Genomic DNA, 22,640 nt, shown 5'->3' on the forward strand with positions numbered 1-22,640 from the left:
TTTAGTAAGGTAAATAATCACCCCGACCCCCTTTATTTTGGTCATCAGATTTTACCACTTTGAGGGTTAACCTCAGAATGCTACAACTTGGAATTCTGCACCTCCCCAAATATCTCATAAATTTCTGAAAACGTAGAGATGTCTTCTCAACCTCAAATTTATAAGAGCTTGTCACCTTACACTTACCACTAGATTCAACATTTATTAGAATTTTTCCACCTTGTTTCATCTGTATTTATTTTTTTTCTGAATCATTTCAAAGTTAGTTACAGAATCTTGACAATTCATTTCAAAATACTTCAATATCTATCACCAAAAAATAGGGACATTCTTCTACATAATCCCTGTTAACTATTTTCACACCTATCAGGATGAATAAAAATTCCCCAATATCATCAAATTCTCAGCTCTTATTCAAATTGTCATTGCTTCTTTTGAGAAATATACTTCTTGAGAGAAACTAGGATTATAGCATCTTGATCTCTTTTTCATTCGTCAGTTCACTCATTCACTCAGTCTCTAGATGGGGCTTTTTCTAGCCTCCTTGTTGGACAGTGGAGCAGGTGCCCTGCAGAGAGGTGCCACACGGGGCGTCGCCTTCTCAGTGCCATCGCTTATCGAGCTTCCCGTGAAGAGTCCCGGGTGCGTGACTTGGGATAGAAAGTGTTGTTGTTGAGCCCTAGTAACATCTTTCTCAAATTATACGGGTGCAAAGACATTTTACATTTATCCTCTGAATTGTGTTGTAGTAACATAATGTAAAAACAGGAAAAGTCATAAGACAGAATGAAGGATTTAAAATGTAGCCAGTATTAAATTGCCAACGTGCAGGGGCTGGTTTCCTTGTAACTTCTTAGAGGGCTTGATCCTATTTGCTCTGATTCTTCTTCTCAGCCATGTTGCATCCATTTCTCATCCTTATTAGTAGATAGAACATACAGGAAGCTGTCAGTCTTTCTAGTCGTCCTCTGTGCAGCCACTTTTTCCTTTGAAAGTTGTTTAAATCACGGGGAAGTTTTATTATGGCTGTTTTACTCTTGTGGCCATACTAGCAAGGTTTTATACTATAAAACACAAAACACAGCAGTACCAACATGTCTGCTGAAATTGTGTATTCAGAATTAAGTGACAGAGATGCTAGTCCTCCTCGTTCACAGTGGAAATATCCTTTCTAGGAGTCTGCTTTAAATCTGTTGGCACGCATTTTCTTTCCTCGTTCCTGTCCTGTGTTTACTGACAGTCGAAAAAATCAAATCTTGAGAGTTCCCTGGCAGTCCAGTGGTTAAGACTCTGTGCTTCCACTGCAGGGGGCACGGGTTCCATCCCTGGTCGGGGAACTAAGATCCTGCGTGCTGCGCATCCATAAAAAAAAAAAAAAAGATCGAATCTTGCACCTCCTCTTGGAGCCCTGCTCAAGTCTGACCCTCCTGACCCCCTCTGACCTCCTGTAGCTCACACCATGTAGATCACTCCTTAGTAACTGGGAAGGATCATGATAGAGCGAAAAGATCCAGGGCTTTGCAGCAGACAGATCTGGGCTGGAGTTACGGTATTGCGTAAAGATTCAGAGCATGGGTTTCAGCAGCAGGCAGGCAGGTATAAATTCAGATCCCACCTCTGTGACCCCAGGCAGCCTTCATGATCCCTCTTCCTGGGGGGTTGATGAGGCCTTGGTGTGAAGTACTTAGCGTAATGCCTGGCGCATAGAACATGCCAAGTAAATATTTTCTGAATGATTAAATAAATGAATTAATGGTGACTATCCTTATATTTTGTCAACAGTTCTTACATTTGTATTATCAGAATTAATTGAGAAAGTACATGTGAAAGAACTTAACGTGGGACTTCCCTGGCGGTCCAGTGGTCAGGACTCCATGCCTCCACTGCAGGGGCCACGGGTTCCATCCCTGGTCCGGGAACTAAGATCCCACAAGCTGTGCTGTGTGGCCAAAAAAAAAAGAAAAAAAATTTAAGAACTTAACACAATTCCTAAAACATAACCTCAGTGTTTTTCCTCTTTTCTCCATCTTTCTCCCCTTCCCCCCACTTACTACCAGCTGCCTTATATTACTAATTATTGCTTTCACACTTAAAAACCTTCAGTGACCAAAAGTTGGTGCCCGTTACTCACACTCATCTGCAAGTTATAGAAATCCAGCTCAAACTGGCTTAGCCAAAAAAGGGGTATTGGATCATGGAACTCTCAATTCCAGGGGACCGTCTAGGCCAGGGCGGACACCAGTCGGCCCCCAGCTCGGTGTTCTCGGGGGTGAAGCTGGCTGTTGGCCGGCGGCCGCAGGCTTACTCTCTCCTGGTCTGGCAGCCCCAGCAGAAGGGACTGTTTCCCGTGGCCCAGCAGCAGTCCTGCCTTTCTGGTCACTTCCACACCCCCGTGGGACGGGGGGAAATCAGCCCCACCCAAAGCCCTGAGACTGAAAATGAGGAAGGGACGTTCCCATTGGGAAAACGATCGGGGAGACCAGGCAAAGCCCGAATAAAATGCTGCCCATTCTAGGCAGCGTGTGGGCTGTACAGGAGAAAGACAATGGACATGCATATGTGCATGTATATATTGTACATTATACACACAAACGTAGCATATACATATATGGTACAGCCCTCACTGAGCTTGCCTTGTTGGGGAGACCAGATTGAAATCTCAATAGAGAATATCTATATCTCTGTATATATATATGAAGGCCCTTGCAGACAAAGGATGATTCTTTTTTTCTTTAATGTTTTAATCTCCCAGGAGTACCTTGAATACATAGCAGCTTCTTGTTTAACGTGGACAGATTGGTCATAATAGTTGTAGCTTCTTGTCTCAACTGTGCATATAGTTCCAGTTCTACGAATTATTTTAATGTTTTTCTCAGATGATTAAAACAACAGCTCACTTTACCAAACATACGTTCTATGACTTTTTGTTTAAGATTAACATGAAGACAGTGATCGTGCTGTAGAAGTTTGTTACCGCACAGTCTCTCGCGGACAGGGCTGTGAAGGAACAGTCTCAGGTGAAGCCGAGCTTTCGGCTCGGGGCCCATCGCAGCAGGTGCACCGGCAATGGCGAGTTCAGAAGGGCGGCACAGGGACAGCAGAGGAGCTGAATACGGCCAAGTTCAAAGCAAGCGTGATGCTCCGTCCCTTTGCTGTCCACGTTCTCTTGCTCGCAGGATACGTCTGTGCTGGCAGATGGGGGAGGGCCGAGGGGAGGAACAGGACTGGCCATTGGGGAAGCTGGCTAACGGACTCTGGGGCTTCCTTATACGCTTCTCTTTACATTTGCATACGTTTGAGTTTTCTAAAATGACAATTTTGCAAACACTTTCCCCTCTTTTTTCCTCCTATGAGGAAGAGCTCATTTTGAGATGCCCTGGAGGCCCGAGCTCCAGTACTCTGAGCCCTGTCACTAGCATCGCTTCTCTTCCCCACGTGGGGCGCAGCTCTGCCCTTGCCCCGGCGCCCAGCGCGGTGCTGCCCATGCAGAGAACCCAGCGAGTGAGAGCGACCTGGGCGCTGACCCACATCTCCCAGGTTGGCCTGTGAAGTCTAGCTGCCGTCCAGGGCTTTGCAGTCCTGCTGCCTGTGTTTTCTCATCCTTGCTACAAAACAGCCGCCGTTTTACCCAGAGCTGCCGTGTGCCGGGCCTTGGCGTATCGCACGCTGCCTCGCTGGGGCCTCACTCAGGTGGTGTCAGCGAGCAGGAGGCGGAAGCCCAGGGAACTCGTGTTACTTGTCTGCGCTCGCCCAGTAAGGCCGGCGACCGGGTGCGGACGAGCTTCTGCATCTGCAGGCCTGCTCTTCCTGCTCTGCCTCTCTGGTCTTTCCTGGGTTCCAGGTGAGACTCTGCACCTGTGTTCCAGGGGGTCCAGCTACAGGACGGCCGTGGGAATGGGCTGAGGAATAACCTTAAAGTGTTTTTTTTAATAGCAGTGTTTTTGTTCTGAGCATTAACTCCCCCTATTATGTATATTAATTTCATATAACACATTAATTAGACAAAGTTTCCCTAAAATATGTTGACTTGCCTCTTTGTAAGTAATTCCAAGATGAAAGCAAACCATCTAAAAGGATGTATCCTCTTCTGCCTTTCCCTCCAGTATACCCTGCGCTGTGACATGAGGCGGTCCCTGCTGGCCAAGGACTTGACCAAGACCTGTGAATTCATCGTTCACTCTGCCGTAAGCTGCCCTCGGGGGCTCTGGGCTCAGTAATAGCAATCTTCTGTGGGGTCTGGGACTGGACCCCACTTACAAGCAATAACTTAGCCTGATAGTGTTTCGTGGATGCTGGGGAGAGACTCGGGACTCCTGGGTTAGAGACGGGACTGTATTTCTCCCGGCGTGGCCGGTGTCAGCATGTGTGTCGTTCCCCTGGGCCAGAGCCCTGTGGGGTGATGCCACGGGCCCAAAGGAGCGCTGCACCTGAGGGGTTTTGTGCCGCAGCTGCGGAGCCCCGAGCTGGGGAATCCGCCTTTGTTACAGCAGGCAGTCAGCAAGCCTGCTCTTTGTCCTGGAGGGAGACATCACCTCGTCCCTCAAGGCAGCTTCAGCGAACAGCTGGGAGAAATGGCCCAGCCCAGGGAAAGAAGGCCAGGGCCTTGCATTCTCGGCCTGTGCAGCAAGAACGTGCAGGGATGCTCGGGCCGGGGTGGGGAGGCTCTCCCGACACCTTCTGCTACTACTTTGCAGTGACAAAGTGTCCTTAAAAATTCCTCTCACGTGCCAGTGCTGCGGGTGACACGTCGTGGTGAGTAGTCATGCCCACGGCCCTGGATTCCTTTGTGTCTCAGCCTCTCCAGGTCCTTTGGGGCAGGGCCTTTTACACTATTATGAAATGTCCATGGGTATCTTTTAGTGATGATTAAGTGAAAATGTAAGACAGATTTCTTGTGCATAAGATCGGCAAAATCACTGATGCCCTTGCATCATTTTTGTGACTTTTTAGGATTTCCAATATTTGTAGTTTCCCTGTTTATAAATTTTTAATAATCATAGTGTTAAGTATTTCTTTCAGCGATACAGTATTTTATGTAAAATAAGATGAAAATATTTATCCTTTTTGGAAGTTAACTTGATTCAGATGGATATTTTCCTTTTTTCCATCAAGGGTTTTCAAAGTGAAGCAAAAAAACTTTTTCTCATGTAGATTATCCCCTAAAAAAGTCACATACCATTTTATGTGCTAAATAAAAAGCGCCTCCAACTTTGTGAAGAAGAATGAGCCGAAATCCAGCCCTCCGCCCAGAGCTGGGCCCGCAGACCCTGGCCCCCGGCCCACTGATGACCGCAGAGCCCGCTTATAGGCCAGCTCGGGCTTCCTCCCTGCTCCTGGGCGTTCACCCGCACTTGGCCTTCAAGAGTCTTCGTGACTGGTTTCACTAGAAGCCAAACCATGCTGTGACCTGTAGTACATGAAGTTAAATATTCCTTTATATACTGTGAGGAAGAATATATTATTCCCTGAAGAATATGTTCATGAACCTATTAGTAAAAAGAATATATTCAAGAAGAATATTTCCTAGAATAAGCTTCTGGTGAGTGAGTGAACTTGGCAAATTGGTCGGTGCCCTTTCTCCTCCACAGCTCCCCTGCCATCTGGGCGTCAGTGGCCTTTTGGCCCCAGCCCATGAGTAAAAGACACTGGGCAGGCCCCGTGAAGCTCGGCTGTATTGATGGATTCTGCACTTATGTAATGCGGAGATGATCCTTGTTAACTAATTACGGCAACATGTAATTAATTATGTTAACATATAATTACTTATGTTACAGGTGTGATTCTCCCTGGTAGACAGTTGTACAGCTGAGTGGCTAACAGCACCAGCCTTGGAGCCGGGCTGCCTGGGTTTGGATCTCAGCTCTGCCCCATACTTGAGCCACCATTTGAGCCCTCTGTGCCTCACTGTCATCTGTGAAGTGGGACCAGGGCCAGTAACAGCACTGCACAGGGTCATGGTGCCGATTCAGTGGCTTTTATTCTCAGAAAGAGGTTCAAAATAAATGTCTCCCAACAATACTGCTCTGTTTTTAAATTCTGGACCTGAAAGGGACCTTAGAGACTAGAAAGCCTGTCCCCTCACCTTACAGATGAGGAAACTGAGTCACGGGGATGAGGACCTTGGACAGCACACAGCCTTGTTTCTTGGCAGAACTGTGTTTAGAATCCAAGCATCCTGCCTCTTAGTGCCAAGGTCTTCCTGGTTCACGATGCTACCTTGTGTTTCCTTAAATGGAGAAAGGCAAGTCTGACCTGTGGACTCTCTACTGATTTTGGTTTCTCCTCCTCTTGTAGCCTCAGAAGGGGAAACTGACTCCGAGTCCCGTGGACTTCACCGTCACACCTGAAACCTTACAGAATGTCAAAGAGGTAATGTGTTCCTTACACGCCAGTGTCAGGGAGGCTTTCTTAGTAACCAGATCCCACTGACAGACTGTTGCCCACCTGTTCTTTACTTGGCTATCAGGTCATCAGCAAGAGGAAATTTTTGTCTCTACCCGAAATAGTCTGTATTTTCAACTTTAATTTCTTTTTAAATTCAGTATAACTACTTAGCAGAAGGATGGTTTTTAAAAGAGAGGGGTATATGTTTATAATTTTTTACTGTCTTCTCCCAGTTTTATTGCACTGTGGTCAGAGACCCCCTCCCCTGAGCCCCAGGGCTGCCACTGTCTGTCAGGGGGGCCGCATCCCCTGGTTTTTCGGCTGGGCCCCTGGTCACTTGTCTTTTGTGGATGTGGCTTTTCCTCCCTACCCTAACCCTGCATTCTGCTCCCTGGACCCTCCTGACTGGGGTCGGGTCAAAGGCCAATTTGGGAGGATTATTGGCTTCATCTCGCGGGAGGCACAGCTGAGGCAGGGGTGTGTGTCATGCGGAGCCTTTCAGAAAGTCCATTGAACATCTCTCCCTTCTCTGGTTTCTGGAGCAGTGACCCCAGTAGGCCAGTCAGATATTCTTCTCAGGACTTTGAACCTTGATTGGAAACTTGCAGTTGCCTAAGAGAATTTTAATGGGAACTGCTACTGCTTTTCCTTTTTCTAAGCAAATAGCCTCTTTTAGTTTTTTTTAGAATTGTGTCTCGAATCAAGACTTTTTTAGAGTTCTTTGTCTTTGGGGACCACCAGGTACAGAGTGCCCTTGCTCTTGACCTCCAGTACAGGGCACCAGCCACGCATGACCACTGACCCTTGAGGTGGGGCTGGTCAGATCGAGATCAGCTTCAGGGTGAGGTACTGACTGGGTTTCAAAGACTCAGTATGAAAAAGAGCGTAAAACATCACTCATAACTGTAAACTACTGATTATGTGTGCAATTGATAATATTTTGGATATATTGATTAATTTTACCTGTTTCCTTTTACTTTTTTAATGTGGCTACTCGAAAATTTTAAATTACACAGTTGCTTCACATTTGTGGCTTCCATTATGTTTCTGTTGGACAGTGGTGTTCTAAACTCTGAATTATCTGCAGTAACTGGGACACAGCCATAGGAAAGACTGCTAGGACAGATGTCTCTAACTCTTCAGTTCTGTTTTTCTTGTGACATCATCACTCACCCATGACCATTCTCCTCTGTCCGAAGAGAAAAGGTCCATAAGTTTTTTAGTCAAGCATTGAAAAAAATTGTTCTCTTTAAATTTCCTTGAAATAAAGTTAATGTCTTGGTTTTTCAAAATTGCATAATTGGGAACATTTAAAAATTGATTATCTTTTTAAAACCTCTTTTTTTCCTTTTGGTGACTGGTTGTCCTTAAACACTGTCAGCAACTTCTTTAGACATTTTTATGTCGTGTCCTTGGTGAGAAGGAGCGTTCCAGACCTGATCTAGGCAATCAGGATGCTTCTGTGAGATAGCTGGTCATTCTGTGCCAGCAACATCAGGTGCCTTACGTCTGTAGATAGCTGTTGAAAAATTCAGTCTGTTACTTAAGTTGACAGAAAATGTAAGTACTGTTGTACCTTTTTTTCCCATTTTGTAAACCAGGGTCCCAGTGGATTTTATAAAAATTACCTGACCCTATTTTCAGTTTTTATTTGTACCAAAGTGACTTGAGTGACTTCTCCTGGCGCCTCCCACTCCTGATGTGTCTGCTTTTGTCTTGTTTTAGAGAGCCTTGCTCCCCAAATTTCTCATCAGAGGACATCTCAACTCGACCAACTGTGTTATCACACAGCCACTAACGGGAGAGCTGGTGGTGGAGAGCTCGGAGGCCGCCATCAAAAGCATCGAGCTGCAGCTGGTGCGCGTGGAGACCTGTGGTAAGGTCCCTACCCCGTCCCTGTCTCCCGTTCTTCCCCCTCCATCCTCCCCACCCCCGCTGCCGCCAGCCCTTAGCCACGAGCTCGCCTCTCGATTCCAAGAAACGTACGTTTGAGGAGTGTGGGATGTGGAGGGAGGGAGGACTCCAGGATCCTGCAGAGACGGGGGGAGAGCAGGTGAGTGGGCTGACGCAGGTTCTCCTAGACTCATGCAGGGCCTGTGGCTCAGCCTGTCTGGACGTTTGCTGTGTTCTGACCGCGTGACACTTTCTCTCTGCTCCAGGCTGTGCAGAAGGGTACGCCCGCGATGCCACAGAGATTCAGAACATTCAGATCGCCGACGGGGACGTGTGTCGGGGCCTCTCTGTCCCCATATACATGGTCTTCCCCCGGCTCTTCACCTGCCCGACACTGGAGACCACCAACTTCAAAGTGGGTACGTGTGCTGCCCTTGGGGTGCCCCCGGGAGGGGTGCAGCCACCGGAGGGGACGGGCCTGCTGGTCCGCTGGGGTCAGATGCAGCCCAGAGCACCCAGTCCTTCGGTCACTCAACAAAAACGCAGGCAGAGCAGCTGTGTGGCGCTGAGGGTCCCCAGTGAGCAGTCCCGGCTCCGAGGAATTCGTGTCGCCGCCCCCAGGGAGACAGCGTGGGCTGGGTAGGTGACCACGAGCTCTGTGAAGGACACTAAGCCAGGGACCAGCCGGCCAGGCGCATGAGGAGGTCAGGTCGGCTCCCTGCTGGGCTGGCATCTGACGGAGACGCAAGACCTGAGACAGCCCAGTGTGAACGGTAATCTTCCCGAGGGCTTTAGCTCCAACAGCTGAGGGTGTGTCAGTCGTTTTCCATGAATGCATGGGTAGATATTTTGACCACAAGATCTGAATCACGTGACAGATGCAGTTTTCTATCCTGCTTTTCCTCCCTTCACTTTATATTATGCACCTTTCCATGGTTTTAAGTATTCTTATAAAGTATTTTGATGGTGCATTCATGCTAATAAAATGCTCATGCTTACGAAGTTCAGTGGAGAGCTTACTCCCCACCACAGAGACACAGCAGGACGGACCCTCGGGCCTCTGCCCTGGCTGACACGACCTTCTGCAGACTGACCGAAAGACCACAGAAGTGTCCCCGGGCTCTGTGTCATGCGCAGGCTCACTGGTGAATAGATAGAATAAGGAGTTTTTGGTAAATGATTCTGTCTTTATACCCGTTTCATTGAGAAATGGGAATGTAGTCCCTAAGGCCAATGTGTTTTCTTAATGTCATATTCCCCCTAAATCTTCTAACATACATTATTACTGGTCCAGAGACAATCTTTTTTTTTTTTTTTTTTTTAATTAGACCGTGATTTTACTTTAAATAATTACAAATAATGTAATTTAAAATTGAAGAAAGTAGAGGGAATTCCCTGGTGTTCCAGTGGTTAGGACTTGGCGCTTTCACTGCCGTGACCCAGGTTCAGTCCCTGGTCTGGGAACTAAGATTCCGCAATCTGCATGGTACAGCCAAAAGAAAAAAAAAAAAAATTGAAGTAAGTAGAGTTTCATTACCGAAGTTGAGTGTATGCTCTTTGTTTTACGAGAGGGAAGGGTGGTCGCACCTGGCATCACGGGGTGCTGCTCGGACCTTTCTGTGCCCTCGTGTGAGCGTGAGCCCCGGAGCACCGCCGGCCTGGCCGGCTAGAAGCACAGTCTAATACCAGTGGAGCCCTCGAGTGCTTTATCTGAAACGTTGTGTTGTAGCGAGAACATAATGGGGTCAGGACACCCTTGTCAATAGAAAAGAGGGCGACAGACCCAGCTGTTCACTGAAAACGGAAAAGCACAGCACGGTCGGCTGAAAGATGACATAGGGTCAAACTTGACCCGAGCTAACAAGGTACCACATTTTCTCTCAGAAACTGTGTGTAGTTATTGAATAGGTAGTATATGCCCACTGTACACAGTCCAGAGGCACCAGGGCCTTGAGTGCAGAGTCAGTGCCTGCAGCCACCAGGATCCTCCCGGCCACAGCCTCGTGCCAGCCCCGCGTGTCCCACCGGGAGTGCTCCCTGGCCACCAGGGTGCTCCCTGCCACACCGCCCACCGTGTTCTGAAACGGGTGTTTTTTCGGGAGCATACGCTGCAGCGCTACATGAGCCGTGGTTGGCTGAATCTGCAGATGCAGAACCACAGCTGTGGAGGAACTGCTGAATAAGGGGCAGCCTGTAAACTCTACGCGGATTGTCAAGTGTCTGCAGGGTCGGCGTCGTTCAAAGGTCGGCTGTACTTTGATTTGAAGTTGAGGAGGAGCTTGTCTGTTGATTTCTCAACTTGGTTTTCCTACATAAACTTCAAAGAAGGTCCAAAAATTATTTTTTTCTGCTATGCTATGCATTAGGCACCTCTATTTTCTGTGTGTTATATTTGTCAGACTTACTAAGTGTCCATATAAGATTTAATGAGGCGCCTGTGATTCTTCCATAGAAATAACGCCCTCAGTCCATCAGCCAAGACATCACTGATGCTTTTGTCCTCGTGGCTCCTGTTTCGTCTGTTCGGGGGCTTGCGCAGTGGCCGCCCCGTCAGCTGGGGGGGGGGTCCCACAGGGAGGAGGTGGCCCACGGTCATTGAGCGCCGCAGCCTCTCATAGCCCCGGGGTTGCCGTCGCGTGGCTGGCGAGGTCGGGCTTCGGGTCTCGGGTGCGGGCGGGGTGAGCCCCGCGTCCCGCGTTAGGCGCCCATCTGGGTGTGCCCCTTCACCTTGACCGCAGGGGGCTTCATGTGCACGGCCAGGCCCACGGCGTCCTCTGGCCCAGCTCACGGTGCCCCCGCCAGGGAGGACAGCGAGGTGGTTAGAGGACCTGGGGAGGGACGGTGCCGGGCAGGGCCAGGGGCTGTTCCGGTGCGGGACCGTCATCGAGGAAAGGAGAGCGAAGGGACAGGGTGCGTGCTGCTGGTGCACAACTCCTGCCCCGGCTGATGCTGGGCGACGGTGACAGCCACACACGGGGACGTTGTCCTTGGGCCGCAGGCGGGGTCCTGGACGAGCTGACCCCAGCCCCTTCCCCAGCTGAGCCCCGCGCTGCAGTGCTGCCCACCTCGCTCTTCATGCTGGGGAGGGACCCGGGCTGGACTCTCTTCGGGGACTCCCTCCTCACGCACGCCCCTCTTTCTGTCAGTAAGCTAACCCTTAGCGGCTGGAGAGCTGGGGAGAAGACTCCTGTTTGCTGAAAGGTAAAAGAGGAATGTTTGAACAGGTGTTGTAGGGAAATCAACCAGTATCCAAAGGAACTGCAGTTAGACTGCTTGCTGTTTCTGAACATTGTTTCTTGCCTGGGCTGGGAGACGTGTCCCCAGACAGCAGCGGGCCAGTTTGGAGTCCACTCTTCCATTAAGAACTGTAGGAAATGTAAAAATAAAGCCAAAGAGTACACGTGAATTGACAGGATTCTAGAAGATTCTCTGTAGTAAAGACGAAGGACAAGGAGAGTGTTTGGGGAAGCTGAGGCCTTACAGCATGTTCCAAGGTGAGAAGACCAACTTACTTAGGCAGTCCCGCCAGTGTAGCCGTCTACACTGACGCTTCCGGACGCTTGGGGTGATGTACGTGCAAACCCGCACGGCAGCCGGTGCTCCCTCTCTGTGGAGAGCTCGCCGCGCCCGCGCCGGGGTTGGCGTCTGGCTCCCGCCGTTCAGGGCCGGTGGGCATAAAGCCCGTCCTTTCTCTCCCCAGAGTTTGAGGTTAACATCGTTGTGCTGCTTCACCCTGAGCACCTCATCACGGAGAACTTCCCGCTGAAGCTCTGCAGGGTGTAGCCGGGAGCGGGTGGAAACGCAGCCGTGCCGACCTACGGGAGCCGAAGCCGGCAGCACCGCACTTGCTGTCTTGATGGTTCTGTACCAGAAATGAGTCTGACCCTTCTTCCTCATTCCCCCGAGACCCCTCTCATCAGAGCTTCCCTTTGAAATTCGTCAGGATTTCTTCATGGCGTTGGCAAGATTGTTCCCCAGACAGTAAATTTCCTGTGACTCTTGACTAACCTGCTCCTTTTTAGGTTCAGAGCACAGTTGTAACAGAGTCTGAACTTTGCTGGAAAGTGAGGTCAGGGACACAGGAAACCGCCCGTCTGGCCGACGGTTGTGGCCAGGGCTCCCGACAGCTCCCCAACCCCGCAGGGTGGCCACCGGCGCGCTGGTTGCTCGTGACGTTGGCGGACGCCCGCCAAGGAGGGTGCTGTGGCGCCCGCTGCAGATACGCAGCGTGTTTCCCACTCTGTTCTCTTTTATAACATTTGTCGTGATAACTTCGGAACTTTTGGGGACCTGGGGAAAGTGTGCTTTGCCCTCCCGGGAGTGAGGGGATCTGGTGACCACGGCTGGTGCTGGAGTATTTCTGAGTCTCAGGACCTGGTGGGAAGTTGCCTGCTGCCGTCTTCCCAGAGTCCGTTTAAGTGCGAGGTTCTGTCGGGGATAAAAACATGTGTCCACGCCTGTCGTTGTTGGCTGGGTTCTGAGTGGCAGGGGACCCGGGCCCAGGCCAGCAGTGAAGACCCCTCTGTGCTGGGCGGGACCTGCGTTGGCGGGGTGGGGGGAGGTAGTTTGGCCTGAAGCCATTTTCTCCCTCGCCTCCTGTGGGGACTTGCAGTGTACGGTGGGTCTGTTACAACACGTTTCTTCCTTCACATCCTGCTGTTGTTTCTCTGGGCCCACAATTAACCTCAGAAGTAAGCCGCGCACTGTGCATGCTGCCTGGCCTCCCTCTCCTGAGGGAATGATTATCACCTGAAGAGCTGCCAGCAGCCCGGCCGCCTTTATCATTTTATTCAACCTCGAGGGGCCCAGGCGAGGGCCATTTCCTTGCCCTTCTTGGACGGGCACCTCCACCATCAGTTATTAAGGAAAACTCGGACGTTTGGGTGTCTTGGGCAGCAGCAGTCCCACTACTGCCCTGGCTGGAGCTGGCGGTGTCCGTTGTCAGGTTCTCCCATTACAGCAGGGGGAAGGGGAGGTGAAGGAAAGAGGCTGTGAACCTAAAACAGTACGTTTTTTTGGGAAATGCCCGGTTAGGCAGGAGCACCTCTGGCTCTTGGAGCTCCAGCGGAAACGGGGCCTCGCTCTGGTTCTCAGCCACATCGTGAGTTCCACAGGAAAGGTGGAGAGGTCAGTCAGAAATAAAGCGTTCACAAAAGAAGCCAAAATACCGTGCCTGACTTCACCCAGAGCTCGTGTCCCGAGCCCACGTGCTCCGGTAGCTGGGGGGAGGAGGGTCCCTGGTGTCATTTCTGCCTTCTTCGTTGAGGCTCATAATTCCCAAGCCTGAGTCTGAATTACCTTTAAAACCTTTGGGGTAAGATTACCCCCACCTGCTGGCGGTGCTTTGGGCTGTGGCAGATCACCAGTGTTCTCCACAGCGCCCCCTCTGATTCCCTTCTGAGTTCAGAAATAGAGTTGCATTTCCGTGGAGCCGTGCCCACCTGACTGGGGACTGACTTCCCACTCCTTTGCAGCGGAGTGTGGTCATGTGACAGGGAGGACGTGGGCCCCTTCCCGCGGCTGGCCGGGAACAGGCCTGCTCCCCACCTAGGCCGTGCCGAGCACGAGGAACGTGTGAGCAGAACAGCTAGCCTCCCGCCTGTGTCGCGGTCACCGGAGAGGGAAAGGAATGGGTCATCTTCAGAGCACAGGATTGCCGGGTGTCTGGGCTGCAGCAGCCCTGCCCTTTCCTGCCCTGGAGCTTGTGACGTAGGGTCCGGTCCCACCCGTGCCTCTCGTACAGCCCGAGGTCCACACGCATGTAGGATGAAGAAGTACTCCTCCATCTTCATGCCCACCCTCTGCATCAAGATTCTTAGGGGTCCAGGACCTTGCCCGGGCCCAGCTGGTCAAACACCAGGGCGGGTGTAGACCAGCACTCCCCGGAGCTGTTGCCGGTCTCATCCAGCCACCCCAGGACCCAGCTGACCCAGCCCTACCCAGTAAAACCTCCCTGACCAGAGTGGAAGGAAAACAGGCTGTTTTTCACTGTCACTAACTGTTCTAGAGATCTAAGAGATTTGGTTAGGTTTTCCTGGGAGAAGTGTCAATGCCAAGATAAATTCTGTGATGACAGCTGTGACGCAGCCCTTTCATCCTGTGTTCTGGGAGGAGAGCTGCCACGGGCTGGCGAGTATGGTGCTACTGTTGTCTGGTGCTGGTTCCCACACATCCTTGAAACCTGCAGGAACTGCTTTCTCAAGTGAGGCCGCCCTCCCTGAGGGCTGGGCCGCTCCCACTCAGGGGGCTCCACGCAGATGGTTTGCAGTTGCTGGAGTGTTGATAGATACCGGCCATGTCTGTGCATCTAACGAGAGCAGGAGCTCTGTGAGCATTCATTGTTATTCTGGATCAGACCCTGTGCTGAGTGCCATGCATGTATTATCTTAATTAATTGTGTAGCAACACTATGAGGAGGGAACTCTTATCCCCATTTAAAGATGAGGGGATTGTGGCTGATGGAAAGGCACAAAGACATAATTTGTGCCTGCTTCTTCAAGACTCATCAGATTTGGGGGAGCATCTGCTTGTCGAAGACCAAGGGTTGAGATAACACTAGAATGTTTGGTTGCTTGTCATCTGGATCAACTGTCCTTTCTCCAAAAGAGGCCTCTGTTTGGTTCCCTTGACAAAGTCCGGTAGTGGCAGGAGGCTCCGTGAAGGTCCACGAAGAAGCAGCTCCAGAGAAAAGGATTTCTGAGAGATGAGGTTTGTTCAGCAAGGGCCCCACGACAGGGGATGTGATCACTGTCTCCCATCTCGATCAAGGATTAGAGTTTTAAGACCACAACCTCTGGGTCTTATGTGACAGAAGTGGGAGGAGCTTTTCTGTCTTCAGATGAGCAGCCACCTGGGGGAGGCTGGGCCAGCAACCCAGACCTACTGCTGCTGGATACACCAAGAAAGGGGTGTGCTCAGACTTAGCTGTGGAAAAGTGGTAGAAAAGAGCAGAAAAATAAAAATCTTAAGTACTCATTTTTGTTTTAAAATAGTTTCAACATCAGTATATATTAAGAAAACTCAAATTCAAAACCCAGTACAGTAAAAAAGCAGACAAGTTTAAGAATTGAGTATTTACTTCCTAAAATGTTCACCACCATGTTCCTTTATATTTTATAGAAAATACATACTTTTCAATCCATGGAAAATTTGCAAAAATCAATGATACGTTCTTGCCACAAAGAAAAAAACTCAGTAAAATGTTAACATGTAGAAATTGCCCAAGCCACATACTCTACCATAATGCGATACAATTAGAAATTGATACTAAAAGGAAAATCAAATTCAGTATAACCACATGTAAATTTTATAACATTCTTCAAAGAGGAAACTAAAACTTCATTTATGGACCCTTTTAGATTTAATGAAAATGAGTATACTATTTAGCAAGAGCTTTGCACTATGGCCAGTGCTGCAGTCAGAGGAAAATTCATAACCTTAAATGTTTTTATTATTCCAGAGAGAATGAAAACTAATGAGTTAGGCATTCAAATTAAAACTCTAGATAAGCAAAACAAATAGGAAATAATCATGATAAAAGCAGGAACCAATTGATATTGATATGAAATTTAAAACACTGGAAATTTATAAATAAGTCCACAAGTTTATACTTTGAAAAGCCTAATTCAACTGGCTGATCTTTAACAGAACAAAATGAAGTGAAGGGAGAAAAATATGTAACACTAGGAACAATTTCATATTAAAAGGAACCTGATAAGAATTATAATATTACAGTATGTGCATTTCCTGCTAATTTGCAAATGTCGATAAAATGCAGAGTGACTCCAGAAAAGATGGGGTACCAGAATAAAATGATAGCCTATGGTAGAAATTGAAAAAACTGCCAAAGAAGTATCACTGAAAAGGTGCCAGGCCCCAGATGGTTTTACGGCAGGTTTCTATCAAAGCTTTAAAGATTAGATAGTTCCTCTGTTATTTAACCTTTTGCAGGATATAGAGAAGGATGAAAAGCCTTCTAAGTTATTTTATGAAACCAGCATAGCCCTAATATAAAAATATGACGTTATCAGTTAGGATTAGGTTTAGCTGTGAGTAAGGGAGACCCAAAGTGAAGAGTGGCTTAAACAGGACTCGTATAAATGTCCACAGGTAGGTAGTCCAGAGCTGGCATAGCAGCTCAGAGCCAAGATGTTCTTAGAGATCCAGGCTACTTCCGGCTCACTGTGATGCCTTTTCTAGGGTGTGACCTTTGTCTTCATGTTCTAAGATAGTAGCAGCTAGCTCCAGGCATCAGAATGGGAGAAAGGATGAAGGTGAAAAAAGGTCAAAGGTCAAGTACCAACTTTATTGAGGATCATCTTGATGGATGCCATAAGGTATATATTATTTTAACCTTTTATTTTGGAAATTTCAAACGTATAGAAAAGCACAGAGTCATACAGATTATGTCATACCTAAAAGATGTCTATTTGTTAACATCTTTATTGAAATATAATTCATGGACCATAAAATTTACCCATGTAAAGTACGCAATTCAGTAGTTTTAGTATACTCACAGAGATGTGGAACCATCACCAAAATCTAAGTTTAGATTATTTCCTTCACTCTAAAAAGAAAGCCTGAAGCCATTAGCAGTCAGTCCCTTCCTCTTCAGCCCCAAGCAACCACTAATTTACTTCCTGTCTCCATAGGTTTGTGTATTCTGGGTATTTCATGTGAATGGAATCATACATTGTGTGGTCTTTTGTGACTGGCTTCTTTCACTTAGCATAATGTATTTAAGGTTCATTTGCATTGCAACATTTGTCACTACCTCATAACTGCTTTATTTTGGGGGGGGGTAGCATATTTTAAGATTTATTCAGTCCCATAGTTACTTTCCAAAGTTGTCCAAGAAAACTAAAAAGAAGCAGTTGGGAAGGGAAGTGATGAGATGTTTGAAGTTTGAGTCAGTCTAATCTCAGTATATCCATCCCAGCTTAGTTCTAACTCATTTGAAGATAACTGTAGTTTTTCCCTGGTTTAAAATGGCAATTCACAAAGTAAGAATCAATCAAGCTGTTTCCCAGTGGATGACACTGAGCTTCACCAAAAAACTACCCTCAAGGAGCAAAAAGGCTACAAAGTAAGGAATCATTAAACTGACATTCCTGAAATAGGGAATTCCTTTTTAAGGTGAGCCATCCATACACTCATTGCATTTGAGGCAGCTACTGACAAATCCTCAACAAACCTAGAAATGAATTACTTAGCTCCCACAACCAGCCAAAGGATAGGAGCACACTTTCTGCCTGTCTGTGCACCACATACAAATGCACTACCACGTGACAATGTGGGGTTTTACAGTTTTTTCCACAGCAAGACAGTAAGTCTTTCCACAAAGTCTAGAGCAGGGCTTTGGTTTTGGTTCTTTCTGCTACTCTAACATTGATACCTGTTGGGACATTGTGAATAAGAGGTTAGTATGAGTGCTTTGCCGTGTCACCATGAGCCCGGGTTCAGCCATAGTCGTTCTGGTTCTGAACTGCATGGAGCTGTCAGTACAGGGGTCTCTTAGAGTCCAGTCTCTTGCCCTCTTTGGCTCTCTGTCTCTCTGAGTCTCTCTCTCTCACATCTACTTCTGCCTCTTCTGACATCTTGGCATGCTGGCTGTCAAGTGCAGCGCCGCCTCTTAGTCTCCTCCCAGCGGCCATGCCTGGACCAGCCCCTCAGCCGCCTCGTGCTCCTTCTGTCTTGGCCTTTCTTTCCCTCCCCCTCCCTCATTAGTTTTTTTTTTTTTTTACATTTTTAGATGTATTTTTTAAATTAATTTATTCTAACAGTCATTAATTCCACAATTATTTATTAAATAGTTTTATATGTGGGGCATTGTACTAAGAACTAGGGCACTGAGATACTTATTTCTTGTGTAACCCTAAGCAAGATAACTGAATTCCATAAGCCACAGTTTTCTCATTTGTAAAATGGGACCAATGATACTACTTATTCATAAGAACATCATGAGAATTAAATGCAGTAATATATGTATATATGTATATTACTGCATTTTATTTATATAGTATTTGAATATATACATAGGAATACATAAAGTACTTGAATTAAAAAAACTGTAGAGTCTTAAGTTGTCACTCAGTAGGTTGTTAATTTAAAAAAAATTTTTATTGAAGTATAGTTGATGTACCATATTATATAAGTTACAGGTGTATAATATAGTGATTCACAATTTTTAAAGGTTATACTCCATTTATAATTATTATAAAATATTGGCTATATTCCCTGTGTTGTACAATATATCCTTGTAGCTTATTTTATACCTAATAGTTCAGATGTTTTTTTTTTCTTTTTAATTATCTGTTGCTTTTTTTTAAAAATTAATTAATTAATTAATTAATTTTTGGCTGTGTTGGGTCTTCGTTTCTGTGCGAGGGCTTTCTCTAGTTGCGGCGAGAGGGGGCCACTCTTCATCGCGGTGCGCGGGCCTCTCACTATCGTGGCCTCTCTTGTTGCGGAGCACAGGCTCCAGACGTGCAGGCTCAGTAGTTGTGGCTCACGGGCTTAGTTGCTCCGTGGCATGTGGGATCTTCCCAGACCAGGGCTCGAACCCGTGTCCCCTGCATTAGCAGGCAGATTCTCAACCACTGCGCCACCAGGGAAGCCCCTAGATGTGTTTTTAATTAGTGGGTAACGACCATCTTTTATGAGAGGATTCCAAGTGGTTAGTTCACACATGCATTTTCTTTATAGAGTAAAAAGCTGGAGATAAGGGTTTGTGATCTACAAATAGAACACTCTTAACTTAAAAAAAAATTCATGCAGTTTCTTTCAGATACCAGAGCCAGATGTTTTTGTTTGGACTATCAAATGGAAATGAACTGCCTGCATTCCTGGGCATGCAGACCTAAATCCATTCTAGAATATGGATATAAATATATTCCATGGCAGCTTTTATTTATATTTGAATAGACTACATGGAAGTTAGAAAAATCTTCTACCACAATAAGTATAATAACTTTATTGAGTACTTATTATGTGCCAGGTGTCTTATGCTATAAACTTTACATAGCTTATTTCATGTTGTCATTATCAGAAGCTTGTAAAGTAGATATTATTTTTTCATTAGTCATTTTAATTTTATAAGTTGGCTGATTTTATTGAGGTGTAGTTGATTTACAATATTATGTAGTTTTAAGGTATACAGACAACACATTGATTCACAATTTTTAAAGGTTATACTCCATTTATAGGTATTATAAAATATTGGCTATGTTCCCTGTGCCATATAATATATCAAGCTTTATATTCTAGCTTATTTATTTTATGCATAGTAGTTTGTACCTCTTAATCCCCTGCCCCTCTTTTGCCGCTCCCCGTTTCCCTCTCCCCACTGGTAACTACTAGTTTGTTCTCTATATCTGTGCATCTTTTTTTTTTTGTTATATTCACTAGTTTTACTTTTTAGATTGTACATATAAGTGATTAACATACAGTATTTGTGTTTCTCTGACTTATTTCACTAAGCATAATACCCTCTAAGTCCATCCATGTTGTTGCAGATGGTAACAATTCATTCTTTTTTATGGCTGAATGATATTCCATTGTTCGTATATATGTGTGTGTGTGTGTGTGTGTGTATGTATATACACACACCACATCTTCTTTATCCATTCATGTATAGATGGGTACTTAATTTGCTTCCATATCTTGGCTTTTGTAAATGCTGCAAGGAATATAGGGGCATATATATCTTTTTGAATTAGTGTTTTTGTTTACTTTGGATAAACACCCAGGAGGGAAATTGCTGGATTGTATGGCAGTTCTATTTTTAATTTTTTGAGGAACCTCCATTCTGTTTTCCATAGTGGCTGCACCAATTTACATTCCCATCAACAGTGTACGAGGGTTCCCTTTTCTCCACATCCTCTACAACTTTTGTTATTTGTAGACTTTTTGATGATAGCCATTCTGATAGATGTGAGGTGATACCTCATTGTTGTTTTCTCCACACCCTCACCAATACTCGTTATTTATTGTCTTTTTGATAACAACCATTCTGACAGGTGTGAGGTAATATCTCATTGTAGTTTTGATTTGCATTTCTCTGATGATTAATGACACTGAGCATCTTTTCATGTGCCTGTTGGCTGTCTGTTTGTCTTATTTGGAAAAAATGTTTATTCAGGTCTTATGTCCATTTTTTTAATTAGGTTGTTTGTTTTTTTCATGTTGAGTTGTATGAGCCATTTCTGTATGTTGGATATTATCCCCTTATTAGTCATATCATTTGCAAATATATTCTCCCATTCAGTACATTGTATTTTCATTTTATTGGTTTCCTTGGCTGTGCAAAAGCTTTTAAGTTTAATTAGGCCCCATTTGTTTATTTTTGCTTTTTTTTCTTTGCCTTAGGGGACAGATCCAAAAAAATATTGCTATGACTTATGTCAAAGAGTGTTTGCCTATGTTTTCTAGGAGTTTTATGGTTTCAGATCTTACATTTAGGTCTTTAATCCATTTTGAGTTTATTTTTGTATGTAGTGTTAGAAAATGTCCTCATTTTATTCTTAAACATGTAGCTGTCCAGTTTTCCCAGCACCACTTATTGAAGAGATTGTCTTTTCTCCATTGTATATTCTTGCCTCCTTTGTTGTAGATTAATTGACCATAAGTGGGTAGGTTTATTTCTGGGCTTTCTATTCCGTTCCATTGAGCTATGTGTCTGTTTTTGTGTCAGTACCATACTGTTTTTGAATACTGTAGCTTTGTAGTATAGTCTTAAGTCAGGAAGCATGATTCTTCTGTTCTTCTTTCTCAAGATTGTTTTGGTTGTTCAGGATCTTTTGTGTTTCCATAAAATTTTTAAATTTATTTGTTCTAGTTCTGTGAAACATGCCATTGGTATTTTGATAGACATTACACTGAATCTGTAGATTGCCTTGGGTAGTATGATCATTTTAACAATATTAATTCTTCGAATCCATGAGCGTGGTATATCTTTTTATCTGTTTCATCTTCAGTTTCTTTCATCAATGTCTTATAGTTTTCTGAGTACAGGTCTTTTACTTCCTTAGGTAGGCTCTTTCCTAGGTATTTTATTCTTTTTAATGTGATTGTAAATGGGATTGTTTCTTTAATTTCTCTTTCAGATAGTTTGTTGTTAGTGTATAGAAATGCAACAGATTTCTTTATGTTAGTTTTATATCCTGCAACTTTACTGAATTCATTGATGAGCTCTAGTAGTTTTTTGGAGGCATCTTTAGGATTTTCTAGGTATAATATCATGTTACCAGCAAACAGTGACAGTTTTATTTCTTCCTTTCCAATTTGGATTCCTTTTATTTCTTTTTCTTTTCTGACCACTGTTGTGGCCTATGTTGGGTGGGTGGGTATGTGTTTGTGTGTATTTATTAACAATTGTTAATAAACAATTGTTAACAATTGTTATATCTTCTTCTTGGATTGATCCCTTGATCATTATGTAATGTCCTTCTTTGTCTCTATCAGTCTGTTTTGACTGATATAAGTATTGGGACTTCCCTGGTGGCACAGTGGTTAAGAATCCGCCTGCCGATGCAGGGGACATGGGTTTGATCCCTGGTCGAGGAAGATCCCACATGCCACAGAGCAACTAAGTCCCTGCGCCACAACTACTGAGCCTGTGTTCTAGAGCCCACGAGCCACAACTACTGAGCCCGTGTGCCTAGAGCCTGTGCTCCATGACAAGAGAAGCCATAAATAAATAAATAAATAAATAAATAAATAAATAAATAAATAAATAAATGTATTAAAAAAAAAGTATTGCTACCCCAACTTTCTTTTGATTTCCATTTGCATGGAATACCTTTTTCCATCCCCTTACTTTCAGTCTGTGTGTGTCTTTAGATCTGAAATGAGTCTCTTGTAGGCAGCATATATATGGGTCTTATTTTTGTATCCATTCAGCCACTATATGTCTTTTGATTGGAGAATTTAGTCCATTTACATTTAAAGTAATTATTGATATGTATGTTCTTATTGCAGTTTTTTTAAATTGTCTTGGAGTTGTTTTGTAGGCCTTTTTTGTTCCTTTCTTCTTTTGTCTTCTTCTCTTGTGATTTGATGACTATCTCTAGTGTTATGTTTGGATTCTTTTCTCTTTTTTGTGTGCATATCTATTATTTTTGGTTTGTGGTTACCATGATGTTTATATATAGCAATCTATATATGTATGTGATTGTTTTAATTTGCTGATCTCTGAATTGCAATGCATTTTAACAACCCTGCATTTGTACTCTCCTCCCCTCACAATTACTGTTTTTGACATCATATTTTACATATAATTATTTTGTGTATCCCTTAACTGCCTATTGTGGGTATAGATGATTTTATTACATTTGTCTTTTAACCTTCCCTACTAGCTTTGTGTA

The 22,640-nt window shown here is 45.4% G+C and overlaps 1 protein-coding gene across 3 annotated transcripts in view; it reads left to right on the top strand.

The window, feature by feature from the left end:
* Positions 1-22,640, top strand: part of VPS26C (VPS26 endosomal protein sorting factor C) — a 96,453-nt gene that overhangs the window by 37,994 nt on the left and 35,819 nt on the right. For 2 of the 3 annotated variants that reach the window (XM_061193934.1, XM_061193935.1), the window contains exons 4-7: positions 4,104-4,184; positions 6,295-6,369; positions 8,110-8,260; positions 8,544-8,696. In XM_061193934.1, the coding sequence (XP_061049917.1) occupies positions 4,104-4,184; positions 6,295-6,369; positions 8,110-8,260; positions 8,544-8,696 (460 nt within the window). Of the gene's footprint in view, positions 1-4,103; positions 4,185-6,294; positions 6,370-8,109; positions 8,261-8,543; positions 8,697-11,977; positions 12,927-22,640 lie in introns of those variants that run through there. The other variant, XM_061193932.1, reaches the window with a different exon arrangement.

Source organism: Eubalaena glacialis, chromosome 6 (genome assembly GCF_028564815.1).
Source record: "Eubalaena glacialis isolate mEubGla1 chromosome 6, mEubGla1.1.hap2.+ XY, whole genome shotgun sequence".
In the NCBI taxonomy this organism is placed as follows: domain Eukaryota; kingdom Metazoa; phylum Chordata; class Mammalia; order Artiodactyla; family Balaenidae; genus Eubalaena; species Eubalaena glacialis.